Raw genomic sequence first — 18120 nt, 5'->3', positions numbered from 1 at the left:
TTTCATTCTTTCTTGTTCATACCATGTTTCTAATTGTCTTTTATTTTCACCTTGGAAAACAAGCAGTTTGGCTGTCCCCCACATACCTTCTATGAAAACCTTCTGAGACTCGTGAATATAAAATGCCAATAAACATTATTATTATCTTTTACCTGTGTTTTCTGCTTATAATTTTGAAGAACTGAACTGTAGACAAAAGAGTCAACAGAATGTTGAAGCATGTCTAATACAGAAAGAATGGATGGTCACGCCTACAGTGATATAAATAAAACTTTAAATAATGGCTGGATTGAAAATATTTTTAGTGCAGCTAACTCAAAATAATTTGGCACTTGTGCAGAAATTCTGTACCGTAGTCAATGCCGTCGCCTGTACTCTGTTCATTAGAAGTTGCTGTCTCAGTTGTTTATGTGCCGACTTACTTATTCAGCACTCTAGTCAGCGACTAGTGACTTTTATAATTATTGCCGTTACTGGTCTAACCTGTTAATAAGATCGTTTAGCTGTAGCTTATGAGTTCTGCTTCTGACCAGGCTTCTGATGTTCAACTGCACATTCTCTTCCGTGCCACCTGTGCAAGTGTGTGCCAAGTAATTTTGTCTGCAGTCTACTCTCTGTGTTTAAATGTGTCAGGTTGTGAGATGTATAAGCAGAAATGTGACACAAAACGAATTATTTTATCATCTTGATGTTGAAGCTGCTCTGTATGTGCTTGCTTTATAAATAAATTTGTTTTTGGAAGCGGTCCACCTTGAGAAAAACACAACGTTATGATTTCTTTTATTTCCCAGACATGTTTTGCTGAAGTTTCAGCATCATCAGTGGCTTGTATTTTCTTTAAATTGAACAGAAAAATGATTTTACTGGTTCAAATGGCTCTGAGCACTATGGGACTCAACTGCTGAGGTCATTAGTCCCCTAGAACTTAGAACTAGTTAAACCTAACTAACCTAAGGACATCACAAACATCCACGCCCGAGGCAGGATTCGAACCTGCGACCGTGGCGGTCTTGCGGTTCCAGACTGCAGCGCCTTTAACCGCACGGCCACTTCGGCCGGCAATGGCTGGCTCTGAGCACTATGGGACTTAACATCTATGGTCATCAGTCCCCTCGGCCGGCAATGATTTTACTATTTGTTCACTTATAAATTTGAGTTTTTAAGACGTTATTTACGAGTTTCTGTGTTTTTCCTGTTCTTTTTTTTATATTTCACAGTTTGTCATTTGCAGCCATACAGAAATAAATGGAGAAAAATTATTTACTTCGAGGTTTTATGATTATGAATGCTGTGGTTAGGTCTGTCTTTACTAATTCTATGTGGAATACCGTGTGTGTAAGTGTGTATGTATGTTTTTGCAATATTTTTCAGTTACTTTTTCAGGTTTCCCGATTTTCTTCACTGTGAAGACGTGCGCTACGTATCTTTCTCTCTCACTGTTTACAGACTATGAAAACAAGAACAGGCAACATACTAAAAAAACGAGGACTTGAAATAGGCCACGAACAGGCAACTAAACCACTACAAGCACAGACAAACGCAGCACATTTGGTATTTAGCAATATGCCAGGACTGATAATCAATGTATATATAACAGACAAATAGTTACGCATATACAGGATCAGACAGGCCTACACAGAATACAGAAGAGCATTAAAAAGTAACAGCTGTTATTCTACCTCTGTTGAACACCTTATGGTCACGAAACACAGCCCAACGAACATTACCACTAACTTGAAAATCCTCAAATCCAGCAGCCACCCCCCAGAAAAACCTAAAAATTGGAGAAAAATATCAAATACAACAGCCGTAGTTAAGGAAAACATATAATAAATATTAATCTTCCGTCGGTTCTTGGTAGAACAACATTATAATAAGTGAAAAGCACCAGTTTGCTTTTGTTCTACAATATTACTCTTATTGTTAACCGGTTTTCGGCTTACTAAATGTCTGAAGATGACCTAGTAAGCCGAAAACCGGTTAACAATAAAAGTAATATTGTAGAACAAAAGCAAACTGGTGCTTTTCATTTATTATATAATAAATGAATACACAATTATCGGCAACGGAGCTCTGCTCTTTGCCTTCAAAGAACCATCGGACAGTACCAACCCATAAACATCCCCCAATCCCCCCCCCCTCTCTCTCTCCACACACACACACACACACACACACACACACACACACACACACACACACACACCTGCACAATCTTCCACATAGAATTAGTTAATGTCAGACCTAACCATAACATTCTCAGCTCTAATATTTCAAGGTAAATAATTTTGCTATAAGTTCTATATGATTGCAGATGACAAACTGTGAGATAAAACAAACTTAATAAAATACACAAAAACCCAGGAAAACAGCAGTGTGCGGTAACGAGGTAGGTGTATATATAAAATATTTTGCTTTCCTCTTAAAAATTCAAATTTGTATGTATACAAAAAGTAAACAGCATTTTTCCTGTTTAACAGAAAGAAAATAAAAGCCCACTGATGATGCTGAAACTTCAGCAAAACGTGTCTGGGAAACAAAATAAAAGATGAAATTGTGTTTTGCTCAAGGTGGGTCTCCTGCAAAAACAAATCTACGAATTACTTTGCATTTTCCGTGTCCTGCTACAAAACCATAAGAATTTCAGTTTAAAGATGTTGTGGATTTCCTTTGGGTGTCGTGTGTGAGGCTGCGGAGCTGCGAACTATGGGTGGCCATTTCAGTCAAGAAACTCTGTCTTGTCGACGAATTATTAGCCTATGCCGTTCAGTTATTATACAGTTTTATACTGCTCTAAGCATGCTGCCAGAGCATAGCATCTCAGGCATTGAAATTGTGCTCATGATTGAATTAGCAGGAAATGAATGAATTTGGAACTACAGAATCAGATTTCGTAATTTCTTTTAACATGTTGTAAAAAAATAATACAGGAAATTAACACACTGTTTACAGATTTTCTCTGAGTTGACATTACATGTAGAATTGAGCATTTTGCACTATAGTAGTACACTACTTGCAAAAATAGCGTAAGTCTTTCCGGTCACCCGATCCACACTTGTTTACGACGATGGAGCATCTGGTCCAGGCGCTGAATCACCGGGTACAAGGAGATACATCACTGCATGTCGGAATCTTCGATACTCTGCTGTGTACATTGGATCACTTCACTCCATGATTCCTGTTTCTGTTGAGCCCTTGTTCTCGCGTTTAATGATATCAAAATATTTCATAGTGTTCTTTCGTGTATGCTGCCACACATGAAGATAATAAACTCACATTATCTCTTCTTGAATATGGCCGCCTCTTCTCATCCCTTCCCCATAACATTGATGGATATTGATGACGAACTCAGGATCAAATGAGTTGGTGTAAAGCTACCACTACAAACATGTGTCGATTAAAATCGAAGCAACAGCCACCCAAACTTCCACACTTTTACTATACCATTATTGATACATATTTAGGTAATATAGTAAAGCTGACTGCAAAACCACTCCGTAACTAGTCACTGAAATTTCTATTTACTTGTCACTAGAACTCATTTCGGAGAGCCTTCTGTATCTTGAGTTGACTATCGTAGATCTTATTTCATCAGCATAGGTTCCATGAACACAGTGCCTTTAAGTGTTCTAAAATCATCTGATTTCCCACTGGAAAACGTAGAATATATGTCAATTTATAATGCGTATATGGTGGTTTGGAAAAATGCTGTACCAAGTCTGCAGTTCAGTTCCATTTGCGCTGTATGGTACCTCGGTCAACTCTGTATCTCAACTTTAGACAGTGCGACCGAAAATCAGTGAGATCAGTGGTTAAGATGACGGCATGTTCTCGTGTATCTTTCCTTACAGAAAAGGTGCGTAGGCAGATGGTCTGCGGGGTCAGCCCATGGATCGAAGGAGTACGAGCAGGTTGTCGAAAACTTGGTGCCGAGTATTTGTTCTGTTATTAATGTTGTGCAGTATATATTTCTTTAGGGCGGCCGAATGGAATAAAAAAGAAACCGCAATGGATAACTCACTTGAAAACGTAAATAGTCTGCGTGTTTATGTACTCTGAGTGGACTCTCTGAGAACCTCTTCAGGAAATCAAGACGTAATAAATCCACTGTTAACCACAAACTGTATAATTTCGAGATCCCTTTTCATCAAAGTATTTTCATTGTGGTAATGAGGGGGGCAGTAACAGATTGAGAGGACATTCGTCCATAAGCACATGGTTTGGGAAGCTGTTACAGTGATATGTGTTCCTAGTACGGAATAACGTGTCAAGGAATGTTGTCTATAAATAGTCGAATGTCGAATAAATACTACAGGAAACAATAGGTCAGAAGTCTTAATGAGCCAATAAAACCGGACAAGTTACACACTTAGGCTGAATTTATAGTGCAACTTTTCATTGATAGTTCTGTGAAAAATCGAGTTGAAATCATTACATAGTACAGACCTGTTATAGCATCTAGAAGAGCGGTTCCCAACGTTTCTGAACCATTACCCCTTAGTGCGTCTCGCTTCCCTCACCATCGTCAAAATTAGCGCCTAGCTGAACTTCAGAATGAAAACAAATTTTATTCGAGTACTTTCATTTTTAAAATAACAAAGAAATAAATGAGAGTTCTTCTAAGTCAGTGAGACAACGGGCTCTACTTATTTACAACAGTGTTATTTTATAGAAAGATGAAGCGATTCTCAGTGCATTGCGGAGTGATACCTGCAGCTTGTGCTCAGAAAAGTAACCCAACTATCCACGCTGGGGAGGCCACTCGTTACTAAACATGCTTCGTGTGCACCACTCTTCTCCCTACCGACGCTTCCTTTAGACAAACGCTACATCCCTATTTAAAATCAACCAAATGACTATGTGTGAAGTTTACATTTGTTCATTGTTTGCCGCGCGGTTTGAAGCGCCATGTCACGGATTGCGCGGCCCCTCCCGCCGGAGGTTCGAGTCCTCTCTCGGGCATGGGTGTGTGTGTGTGTGTGTTGTTCTTAGCGTAAGTTAGTTTAGTTAGTTTAAGTAGTTTGTAAGCTTAGTGACCGATGACCTCAGCAGTTTGGTCCCTTAGGAATTCACACACATTTGGACATTTTTTTTCTATTGTTTATAAATCACTTCATAGCTGAACTCCTTATTTCTAAATTGGCAGAAATTTAAAGACTTCAGACTGTCAGCGCTTTGTGCCTCACAATTGCCTCTAATACCAATAACACTGCGTAGGCCATACAAAAGTGTGGTACATGGTTACTGCTGTGTGAGCTCTCAATTTCTTCTTTGATTGTTGCGAAATGAATAATGAGGCATTTTCTGACCTGTTTCAGGAACTATTTACAATGCAGACAGGCATTTTCATGAGATATTTAAGCATATGTCAGTTTCTCTATCATATACGGATGTCACATAGTATGTGTGTACTGGGTGGACCATGTTAGAAGGACGTTGATCATACATTCGTAGCTTCCACCATGCTGTGTCACGAACAGAGGCTAGTACTTGAAAGAAAAGGTAGTTACTGATAACATATGTAATTACTATTGCAGTCTTATGAAATAATGACAATAGTAATAACCTTTTAAAAATATTTTAGTCTCGTGACTGAGACACAACGGAACGCTTTGGTTTTACTCCTTAGAAAATTAAATTTCACCCCTCAGGTATTTAGACCCGGGTTGCGAACCACTGATCTAACTACTAAGAGCTGGACGAGAGCGTATTACCGCCTTTGGTCGTGGTCACTGGAAAGTGTCAGGTCGAGATACCTAGCCCACCTGGATAACACGCACAACGGATGGAGCAGAACTACAGGCATCTACACAGCAGTTCTTTAAAATCACTCTGTGTTAGCCACCGTTGGCTACCACAGCTGTTATCATCTCCAGGAGATCGGTTCTGGGTATATGGAAACGTCATCATGTTGTCACACCAACCAATGTTCCAACCACTTTTGCCTTCCTGAAGCCCTGCTGCTTTTCTTCCACGCGGAAATGTCCTGAAAACCTGGAGGCCCTCTCACCACAGAGTGCAGGGGAAACTCCCCGCCTCCGATACATACCCCGCCCTCTCTCACGATTGTCATAAGCAAAAGAATTCGGCCACTCATCCTTAATCGAGAGGGCGCACTGGCTCAGTGAAACAGAACGCTCGAAGACTGAACTGTAGATACTGCTATCTACTTTCAGCAGTGGCCTTGATGCCCAACATTGGGACAGTACAATATGAAACCAAAAGTTAGGAGCAGAATGTGTAACAGGTCACCTCGCTCTTATTGTACATACAGGATGTCGGAGAATATGTGGAAAAAGTTTCTTGTCGAGTGCGTATGAAGCTGTCCTACTGAAGCACAATCAAAATCAGTGATGCTCTGGCCTCCACGAAGGGTTGCACACGTCTCAGATCTATGAAGTCAGTTGCGAGTGCGGAACTGTGTACCTCTGTGAGATGGGGTGACCTGTTAAGAGTGGGGCTGCACATAGCGAGGCGATGTACAGCAAGTAGCAAGGGGCGGTCCAGCCAGGAGCGCTTCAGAGTGTGCATCGGTATTCGTGGTGGTTTAGGCACGGTCAAGATTTTGGTGCTCATTGTAGGTGATGTAAAGGAAACACAAGTATTCCATAAACAAGCCACAGCCACAGCGCTTTATTATTAAGAGGTAGTTTCTGAGGCAAGACCCGTGACACACAGGGTGCGCATCCCAGCCTTGTCAGTTACAGGACTGGCAATGACTGTCGCGTGTGGTGTGTGGGAAAGGGACAGAGAGAACACGGGCGGCAACGCAAAGTATTCTCTCTCCCTCCGTCTGTGTGCACAGGACACACCACACACTCACCTTCCTATTTGCACATCATTTAAGCACGGGTCTGACGGGACATGAGATGCTCATACGGTTTGAACAACACAGCAACTGAGTGATGTAAGGACAGTGCAGTGAGTGCGACAAAAACGTGCAGCTTAGAGCACCTCGTGTGCCTGTTCGGAAACTTACTACCTTTAACAGTAAAACATAAGAGGCATTCTAAATTGTGAACCTGCCTGCCAGCACGAATCAGATGTGGTGCCCTATCGATTAGGTTGCTATCGATATCCAGGCTACGGCCCAACAGCAGTCGCGAGTGTGCCCCGTGGCACTCAGCGGTAGCGTGGCCGCCTGAGTCAGACCACGTCTCACTTGGCACCACGCGCACTGAAAACAGAACTACTTCGACATCAACCAAAAGAAATTCAAATAAAACTTATTGCCGATAAAACGCCTGCCATTCAATCAATATTCGAATCCTATCAAGTTGTTGAGCAGTATGAAACATCAGTACATAAGATCAGAATCTATCACTAAGCCAGTAGTAAATACACCACCTACTTGCCCCAGTGACCGGAAAGCTGGTCTACAAAGCAATATCACGACGTCGTCATATGTCTGGAAAGAGTTTATTACGGCTTGTGCCTGTAACGTCACTGTTATTTTATGTTTTCCAACGGGAGATTCGATTATGGTTGAACATGGGACGGCGTTGCGTCATACGAACCATGCTCTGTAATGTACGGTAATTAGCTTAAGATAAAGTGAAATTTCCGAAATACATTGTAGTTACTGATTACGGAGTGTAGTTATTCTTTGAACTGTCTTACATACAGACACAAAAATGTGTAAATTATGTAACAATCTGCCAGGTTTTCCTTATCTGAACATATGCAGTTTTCTATGTTTTGTAGGCATCTCATTTCGCTTTTACATTGAGTGTATTTCCACTGACTGTCCCTCCTGCAAGAGAGCTAGATCGCAGAGTGGGATGAGCACCAATACACCCCACGTTAGCAACATTGGCCTCAGCTGTAGTATTCTTCCAAGAGGGCATTCGTCGAGCAAAAGAGTTGGAACGCGTGGAACAGACATATTCTCTGTGTCCAGTCTCACAAATAGGACTAGCGTCTTGCAATGATCTACAGACTCTACCGCTTTGAAATAAACATCTGCGCTATGAAGCTGAGATTCTCGATGCTATAGGTGGCAAACTCTTTGGGATACAGCCTGGACTGCTGTCGAGTGATGCTCTAAGCTTTGAGGCTGAAACTGCTGGTGCTCGAGTCGGCTCATCTTTGAGTAACGGGACAGACGGCTCCGAAATGATGCTCTGCACTATTTCGTTGAGGTGGTCCAGACAGAAGGTGGCTGCGTCTTTGGGGTATCGCCTGAGGAGTGCTGGTGTCATGCTCTCCTCTACGAATTTGAGGTAGTCCGAGCTGTAGCCAGCTTCATCTTTGGACTGTTCCGGAGTTGTGCTCTGCACTAGGAGGCCGAAGTGGCCCAGACAGGAGGCGACTGCGTCTTTGTGCTATGTCCTGTACCATTCTGGACAGATGCTTTACACTTCGAAGCAGAGGTGGTCCAGATGGTAGGTGGCTATGCCTTTGGGCTATGGCCTGGACTGCCCTGGCGTTATTATGCCCTGCGTTATGAGGCTGAGATGGTCCAGACAGGAGATGATTGCATCTTTGACCTATGGCCTGGGCTGCTCTGGAGTGATGTTCTACATTATGAGGTTGATGTTCTCCAGGCTGGAGGTGGCCACGCCTTTGGGTTATGGCCTGGACTGCTCCGGAGTGATGCTCTGCACTATGAGGCTGAGGCGATCCAGACTGGAGGCGGCTGCATCCTCCAGACCTGCAACACAATCACATTTCATTCAGACACTCATTGATTTTTCGTGCTCTGTACATCACAACGTGTAGAAGGACTTCCAGGGACAGAAGTAAACCAAGGTAAACATTAACAAAGAAAAGCACCCCTTACATACGAGATAATTATGACATTGCATTAACAATAACTGTCACGGCAAAGCTCACACTAAAATCAAAAGAAAAAAAAAGAAACTGACAAGTTGCTGCTTTGAATAAATCTTCTTGTACGTGAGCTAGAGACTAAAGTTCGCCAAATTAGAGGTAGGCCTACAAAGTAATCACCAATACGAACTTTACACTGAATTAGAAATGTGCCTGCACACTTCAGAGTCCCAGTATGCTGAAATGACGACCAGTCAGCTGTGTGGAAGCAACCAGACAGAGCCTAGAGAAATACCTCTCATGCAATTTGCTTTCAAGTCCACAGAAGCTTGGTTGCTGGAGGACCATGAATCACCACCTACACACCACCTGCGTTGCATGAGTCACACATGTGCCTATTGTACAGACAAGAAGAGCAATTTATCTATCATTATTCTAGGAAGCCTGGCACATTCTTCACCGCATGTGGGAGGGCAGGTCAGTAGGATTTCAAAACTGTATACGTGGCTAGGCAGTGCCCTGCTGAAATGTGATCGGTGGTGGAGCTCGCTGGAGGTGGTCCCTCGAGTCATAAAGCTTTCTGTCGAAGATCACACTCACCACATGGGCCATACAAGTCGAGGCACTGGGCCCAGTTGGTGTATGTACCAACAACGCAGGCTGTAGGATTGCTATGAGCACAGTGACGTTTAACATGTATGCTGTTCAACCCGTGGAACCGCTACGTTTGGCTCCTCGCATTGACGCCTGAAGGATCTACATCTACACGTCTACTCTGCAAACCACGCGTTAGTGCCTGGCAAAGGGTTCATCGAACTACGTTCACACTAATTCTCTATTATTTCGAACAGCGCGCGGACAAACGAACACCTATAAATGGTTCTGAGCACTATGGGACTTAACTTCTGAGGTCATCAGTCCCCTAGAACTTAGAACTACTTAAACCTATAGACATCACACACATCCATGCACGAGGCAGGATTCGAACCTGCGACCGTCGCGGTCGCGCGCTTCCAGACTGTAGCGCCTAGAACCGCTCGGCCACCTCGGCCGGCGCGACGTCTATATTCCCTTATTTTATTATGATAATCGATCCTCCTTGTCTTGGTCGGCGCCAACAAAATAATTGAAATTTCGTGAGAAGATCCCGCTGCAACGAGAAACGCCTTTGTTTTTACGATTTCCATCCCGAGTCCTGTATCATGTCTGTGACACTCCGTCCCCTATTTCTCGGAAATAAAACACCTGCTGTCCTTCTTTGAACTTTGTCAATGTACTCCGTTATTCCTATCTGTTAGGCATCCCAAGCCACACAGCAGTACTCCCAAAAAGGATGGAGGGGCGTTATGTAGGCCGTCTCTTTAGTAGATCTGTTACATCTTCTAAGTCTTCTGCCAATAAAAAGCAGTCTCTGGTTCGCCTTCCCCATAGCAAAAAAATGGTTCAAATGGCTCTGAGCACTATGGGACTTAACATCTGTGGTCATCAGTCCCCTAGAACTTAGAACTACTTAAACCTAACTAACCTAAGGACATCACACACATCCATGCCCGAGGCAGGATTCGAACCTGCGACCGCAGCGGTCGCGCGGCTCCGGACTGAGCGCCTAGAACCGCGAGACCACAGCGGCCGGCTTCCCCATGACAATTTCTGTGTTCTTTCCAATTTAAGTTGATCTTAATTGTGATTCCTAGGTATTTAGTTGAATTTGCGACCTTTAGATTTAACTGATTTATCGTGTTACAGAAGTTTAAGGGATTCGTTGTAGCATTCACGTGGATGATCTCACACTTTTCATTATTTAGAGTACTTTCTCCGCAGTGGGAGCTAACGCAAAGGCATGGATGCAACCTGTTACGTTCCCAGCAGATGGCAGACGGATCCGTACACATCAAAATTCTACTGTACGATCCAGAACAGCAAGACAGGCAAGACGGTTGCCATCGCATGCCGCCGTCACACTGTAAACACAGGTGCGCGCTGTGAATGACTCTCGGCTGCCAGTTTGTTGCCCGCGCGTGGCCGGTCATAGATGCATGCGCTGTGGTGCAATGTCACGGAGTGTCAAATCCATTTACTGGCTCTGAGACCAGTTGTCCTACTCAGGTTAACTACCTCGCGTGCTGCCATTGCTCTGTCTGATGACCAGGCACACCGGCGCCTTGTTTTGACCGCTTTTAACTCACCGAGCTTGGCATGACGCTGGCCTTCCCTGTCAAACGCCAGACAGCCAGGATGCTGGCTGCACTACACTACACTACACTACACTACACTACGCCGAGTGGTTTGACACAGTGGTTAGCTCCTCCTGAATGTGGGAGGAGCAGGATACATATAACAATCTGGCCATCCAGCTGCACATGTTCTATACGCCTGTTGTAGGTATTAGAAATTCTTACATCTATAAAATCAGATATTTCGTTGAAGGTGTAACTCATAAGACAGTTTTTCAATTTATTTGTGGGTCTACAAAGATTCGTTTTTGTGCGTAATGTCTGCTGGGGTCTTGTTAAAGACTTGTGTACCACAGACAGGAAATCAAACTGTGCCAAAGAGAAATAGACAAAATATATATGAAATTTGTTTTTGAGTCCTATAATATGCTTATGTAAACCACAGTCATTTGAAACACATTCTTGTTGCCTGCAACGAATGCCATCAACCAGTGAGTACACTAAGGAGCAAATATATGTATTCCACGTGTTTGGGTGGTCTCTATCGCAGTTCAAATAAAACAGCTTTGTGACTGAGGGATAGTACTGCCGCGGTGCAGCCACTTGTAGTGCAGGTCACAAAGTATTTTAATAACAGACCGGGCTTTCGCACCACATTAAGTTAATAAATTGTCAGGTAAATTTTCATTCCTGAAGGTTATCGTACCTCTGTAAACATTTAAAAATGGTTCAAATGGCTCTGAGCACTATGGGACTTAACATCTGAGGTCATCAGTCCCCTGGACTTAGAACTGCTTAAACCTAACTAACCTAAGGACATAACACACATCCATGCCCGAGGCAGGATTCGAACTTCAAAAGATATCTGGAAGATCAAGAGAAGCTTTGAGAAAATGTCAGCTTACAGAAATATACGAGAAATTCACTAAAAATAATATTAGAAATTTTTACCACTTGGAAATGATGAAGACTGAGTTACAGCACACTTAGTGAAACGGGTACTACTGCAGATTATAAGAGAAAAAGGAAAAGAGTGAAAACTAATAGTAGTCTAGCCATTATTTAAAGAGGAGATAAAGAAAATATCATGTTCTATAGAGGAAAAAATTCAGAAACATCGTCCAGTACGCCTTAGATAAGTTCGTACCGACTAAGGTCCAAAGCGAGGGGAAAGATCCACCGTGGTATAACAATCATGTACGAAAGGTACTACGGAAACAAAGAAAGCTTCATCATAGGTTTAAGAGTAGTCGAATCATAGCTGATAAGGAAAAGCTGAACGAAGCGAAAAAGAGCGTAAAGAGAGCAATGAGAGAAGCATTCAACGAATTCGAACATAAAACATTGGCAAACAATCTAAACAAGAACCCTAAAAAGTTTTGGTCATATGTAAAATCGATAAGCGGATCTAAATCCCCTATTCAGTCACTCGTTGACCACGATGGCACCGAAACAGAGGACGACCGAAGAAAGGCAGAAATACTGAATTCAGTGTTCCGAAACTGTTTCACTGCGGAAAATCGTAACACGGTCCCTGACTTCAGCCGTCGCACGGACGCCAAAATGGAAAATATTGAAATAAACGATATCGGAATTGAAAAACAACTGCTATCACTTAGTAGCGGAAAAGCATCCGGACCAGACGAGATACCCTTAAGATTCTACAGTGATTATGCTAAAGAACTTGCCCCCTTTCTATCAGCAATTTATCGTAGATCGCTGGAAGAACGTAAAGTACCTAGCGACTGGAAGAAAGCGCGGGTCGTTCCCATTTTCAAGAAGGGTCATAAATCAGATGCGAATAATTATAGGCCTATTTCGCTTACGTCAATCTGTTGTAGAATAATGGAACATGTTTTGTGTTCTCGTATTATGACGTTCTTAGATAATACAAATCTCCTTCATCATAACCAACATGGATTCCGCAAACAGAGATCATGTGAAACTCAGATCGCCCTATTTGCCCAAGAAATTCACAGTGTCGTAGACACTGGCGAGCAGATTGATGCCGTATTCCTGGACTTCAGGAAAGCATTTGATACGGTTCCGCACTTACGTTTAGTGAAAAAAATACGAGCTTACGGAATATCGGACCAGGTTTGTGATTGGATTCAGGATTTCCTAGAAGAAAGAACACAACATGTCATTCTTAACGGTTCAAAATCTGCAGATGTAGAGGTAATTTCGGGAGTACCGCAGGGAAGCGTGATAGGACCTTTATTGTTTACAATATACATAAATGACTTAGTTGACAACATCGGTAGCTCCGTGAGGCTATTTGCAGATGACACGGTTGTCTACAAGAAAGTAGCAACATCAGAAGACTCGTACGTACTCCAGGAGGACCTGCAGAGGATTAATGCATGGTGCGACAGCTGGCAGCTTTCCCTAAACGTAGATAAATGTAATATAATGCGCATACATACGGGCAGAAATCCATTCCAGTACGATTATGCCATAGGTGGTAAATCATTGGAAGCGGTAACGACCGTAAAATACTTAGGAGTTACTATCCGGAGCGATCTGAAGTGGAATGATCACATACAACAAATAGTGGGAAAAGCAGGCGCCAGGTTGAGATTCATAGGAAGAATTCTAAGAAAATGTGACTCATCGACGAAAGAAGTAGCTTACAAAACGCTTGTTCGTCCGATTCTTGAGTATTGCTCATCAGTATGGGACCCTTACCAGGTTGGATTAATAGAAGAGATAGACATGATCCAGCGAAAAGCAGCGCGATTCGTCATGGGGACATTTAGTCAGCGCGAGAGCGTTACGGAGATGCTGAACAAGCTCCAGTGGCGGACACTTCAAGAAAGGCGTTACGCAATACGGAGAGGTTTATTATCGAAATTACGAGAGAGCACATTCCGGGAAGAGATGGGCAACATATTACTACCGCCCACATATATCTCGCGTAATGATCACAATGAAAAGATCCGAGAAATTAGAGCAAATACGGAGACTTACAAGCAGTCGTTCTTCCCACGCACAATTCGTGAATGGAACAGGGAAGGGGGGATCAGATAGTGGTACAATAAGTACCCTCCGCCACACACCGTAAGGTGGCTCGCGGAGTATAGATGTAGATGTAGATGTAGATACGAATATCGGCGAACCTGCATGTCCGTTGCCTACGGCATTACCTCGTCTCACTTCAGCTAATAGGCCAGCTGCGGCCGAGCGCGGAGTTCATGCTACCTTTCCTTGGCCACACTGCACGCAGTCACAGCCTCCTTTTTTAAATCGGGTTGCTATCAAACCTATTGGTGGGACTAGGTTTCGCTAGATTTTTGTCGTGAACTGGGATGCGGAAGCACATGCCGACCGCGAAGTGCGGCGCTTTCCCTTCACTCTGTGTATACACACTGACATAACGAAGTCACGGATACCTCCTATTATCGTGTCGGACCTCCTTTTCCCCAGTGTAGTGCAGCAACTCGATGTAGCGCGGTCTCAACAAGTCTGAAGTCCGCTGCGGAAATACTGAGCCATGCTACGTCTACGGCCATCCATAACTGCGAAAGTTTTGCTGGTGCGGAATCGTGATGACAACCTGGATGCATAACATCGTCGGATCTTCACCACAGTAGAACCGTACCTTAAGCCCCTCCCACCTGAAATTGGCGTTGATCTGACCAGGCCAGGGTTTCCCAGCAGCCGGCACTGTCCCGAGCCCAGGAGAGGCACTGCAAGCGATGTCGTGCTGTTAACGCAGGCACTCGCGTCGGTCGTCTGCTGCCATGCCCCAGTAACGGCAGATTCCGCCGTGCTGGTCTAATGGCTACGTTCGTCGCACGTCCGACATTGATTTCTGCTGCTATCTGACGCGGTGTTGCTCGTCTGTTAGAGCTGACACCTCTACGCCAACGCTGCTGCTCTCGGCGTCGCTGAGTGAAGGCCGTCTGGTGTTCTCGGCACACTCTTCACACTACGGATCTCGAAATACTGAATTCCCTAACACGTAACGTGTCTCTATGGCAACGCTCCAGGTCCATAACGACGACTGATTTCTCCTGCGCCGCCGAAAGCTGACAACAGCGTCGCCACTCCTCAAGGAGTGACGTGATGTGCACTGCAGTGAGGAGTGCTGCGTTGTCCTGCTGGAGTAGGCTATGCGGTACCCTGCTCATAAAGAGTTTGACAACATGCATAATTTTGAGCTTTCAGCCTCCCTTCAACCAATGGCAAGTATTTCCTGTTGTCACCTCCAGCAGTTTCCAACACCACGGAGGGGTATCGGTCTTGACAGTCGTAGCTCTCTGTGACCTTCCATCACATGTCTACGGACACGTTGGCGTCGACCTGACAGGAACCAATTGGAGGGAAGCTGATCACTGAATACTACAGGACGCTATTCAATGCCCCAGTCGACTCTACCGCTTTTGAATGGAGTAAGCGGTGAATGATGCAACGAAATCCGGGATTTCGGCATAACGCCCAGAAATCTGTTTCCGACCATTCGAGATGACACTCTGCCAGAATTTCTGATGTTGTCAACCATCTGTTAGTCAGTAACAGTCGAACAGTCCTATAATCTGCTCGTAGTGTGGTCATTCTGGGAGGACTCCTGCCTTTGTCACGCTGTTGTCCAGAGTCCGCCTCGTCACCACAGAGTTTCTGCAGTCATCGTGCAACAGCTAGACGTCTTTGTCATCCGGCGGTATGACGCTCTCACGTCCCTCACGCTAATGATTCGACATAAGAATGGCGACAGGCAGCACACGCGGGTCCCCTGAGTGGGCTGTGTTGCGGCGCCCACCTGAAAAGTTCCAGTGGCGTTCCACACACCCAGGAGCTATCACGTAATTCAACTGTACACAAAATAACCTTGCATATTGATGAAACTGATCAACTTATGCTATAGTCATACTAATATTGGACGAGCACTTTACATCTACATCTACATATATACTCCGCTAGCCACCAAGCGGTGTGTGGCGGAGGGCACAATTCGCGCCAAAGTCATATTCCCCCCCCCCTCTGTTCCACTCGCGGATCGCGCGAGGGAAAAACGACTGTCTGAACGCCTTAGTACGAGCTCTTATGTTCCTTATCTTTGAATGGTGATCATTGCGCTATTTGAAAGTTGGTCGAAATAATATATGCTCTACACCCTCGGTGAAGATCGGATTAACAGCGTTCCGTGAAGGTGTATATCAACCCTGTGCACCAAAGCCTTCACATTCTGATGACGAGGCAGGAGGCGCCTATATACAGTTACAGAAGTTCAAAGTTAAAGCAAATTCCACTAGAAGACGAGAACGGGAGATTTTAATGCGCCAGTATGACAAAAATTTAAGAACTACTCCTGTGCTCCACATTCTTCCAGAGAAAACAGACGGAAAATGGGGTTGGAAATGATCAAATGTATATGGAAATTAAATTGACTTCGTTTTAACAAACTGTATGCAGCGTGACAGCGCTGAATTACTTTCGATTTTCTAGCGGCGTAAAATAAACATAGCTGTGCCGAGAAACAGCCTTGTTAGACAGGAGATATGAAACGTGGCGTGCCGTAATTTAGCCAACATTTATCTAACACATGCAAAGTATGTTACACTAAATTAACCACCAAGCTCACCCTCTTTCATAATCGAGGGTACAATACCATACTGACGTAGACAAAAAGGGCAATTACACAACACACAGTTGTCGCAATACAGTCTAAGACACAAAAAAGCGACGTACCACACAGGAATTATTCGGATGGCTGGGAAATCGGTAGAACTGATGAACAGGTACAGTCAAACAAATGATTACAGTTTCTGAAAAATGTGGAAGATTTATTCAGGAGAAAGAGCTTCGCGAACTGATCAAGAATGAGGTGTTGGTCCACCTCTGGTCCTTATGCAAGCAAATGTTCGAATTGTCATTGATTGAAAGACTTTCCAATGGATGTCCTCGTGAGAGATATCGTGCCAAATCCTGTCCAACGTGCGCACTGGGTCGTCAAAATGTCGACCTGGTTGGAGGACTCTGCCCATAATGCTGCAAACGTTCTCAGTTGGGGAGAGATTCGGCGACCTTGCCGGCGGAGGTAGGGTTTAGCGAGCAGGAAGGCAACCAGTAGAAACTCTCGTCTCGTGCTGACGGGCATCATTACTATTATTATTATGAAGGGCATAAAACGGGGCGTAGAGGTCGTCGACGTAGCGCGCTGTGCTGTTAGGACGCCATGGATAACAACCGAACGGGTACTACTCTGGAATGAAATGGCACTCCACAGCGTCGCTCCACGTTGTCGATCCATGTGGCGGGCGACAGTCAGGGGCGTCTCCAGACACCTGCTCGGCCTGGAAGCTTATTTACTGAAAGGAAATTGTCTTCAGTTATGCGCGTGGCTTAGAACTAAGCCCCAACGACCGGCGAAGACGTGTCTAGAAGACGCCCTGGACAGCAGCAGGCCACTAGCCCGACTGTCGCGCGCCGTACATCCTGACGACCGGGAGTCACGGTCTGGAGGGCCACTTCTTTTCGTAGCAGGAACCCTCTGGTCGTCACCAGCGGCACCCTCACAGCGCAGCGGAACCACGACCATATTCTACGCCCCGTTTTGTCACTCTGAGCTTACGTTCCAGAAAGGTAATGCCCACTCGCACACGGCAAGAGTTTCTACTGCTCGTCTTTGTGCTCGTCAAATCCTGCCTCGGCCGACAAGGTCGCGGGTCTCCCGCAATTGGGAACGTTTGGAGGATTATGAGCAGCCCCCTCCAACTAGCTCGAGATTTTGACGACCTGATTGGGCAGAATTTGGCACGATATCCCTCAGGAGGACATCCAATAACTCTGTCAATCGACGCCCAGCCGAATAACAGCTTGCATAATGGCCAAAGATGGACAAACACGTTATTGTCTCTGACCACTATGGGACTTAACATCTATAGTTATCAGTCCCCTAGAACTTAGAACTACTTAAACCTAACTAACCTACGGACAGCACACAACACCCAGTCATCACGAGGCAGAGAAAATCCCTGACCCCGCCGGGAATCGAACCCGGGAACCCGGGCGTGGGAAGCTCTTTCTTTTGAATGAATGGTCTGATTTTTCTGAAATTGTAATCATTTCTTTGTCTTTATGTGTACATCACACATACGGATTTCCCTCTCATTCGTACAATTCCTTCTCGTTGCGTCGTTAAGACCTGAAGAAAACCTTTACACACATTACTGTG

At 44.4% G+C, this 18120-nt stretch overlaps 1 protein-coding gene across 1 annotated transcript in view; it reads right to left on the bottom strand.

Moving 5' to 3' along the window:
• Positions 1-8567: 8567 nt before the first annotated feature.
• The window catches only part of LOC124544935, a 389392-nt gene continuing 379839 nt past the window's right edge, over positions 8568-18120 (bottom strand). Inside the window, exon 4 of the mRNA XM_047123682.1 lies at positions 8568-8650. Within this exon, the coding sequence (XP_046979638.1) occupies positions 8568-8650 (83 nt within the window). The remainder of the gene's footprint in view (positions 8651-18120) is intronic.

This window comes from Schistocerca americana, chromosome 8 (genome assembly GCF_021461395.2).
Source record: "Schistocerca americana isolate TAMUIC-IGC-003095 chromosome 8, iqSchAmer2.1, whole genome shotgun sequence".
In the NCBI taxonomy this organism is placed as follows: domain Eukaryota; kingdom Metazoa; phylum Arthropoda; class Insecta; order Orthoptera; family Acrididae; genus Schistocerca; species Schistocerca americana.
The sequence above is the reverse complement of the archived record's forward strand: the minus strand, read 5'-3'. Positions and strand labels throughout refer to the sequence as shown.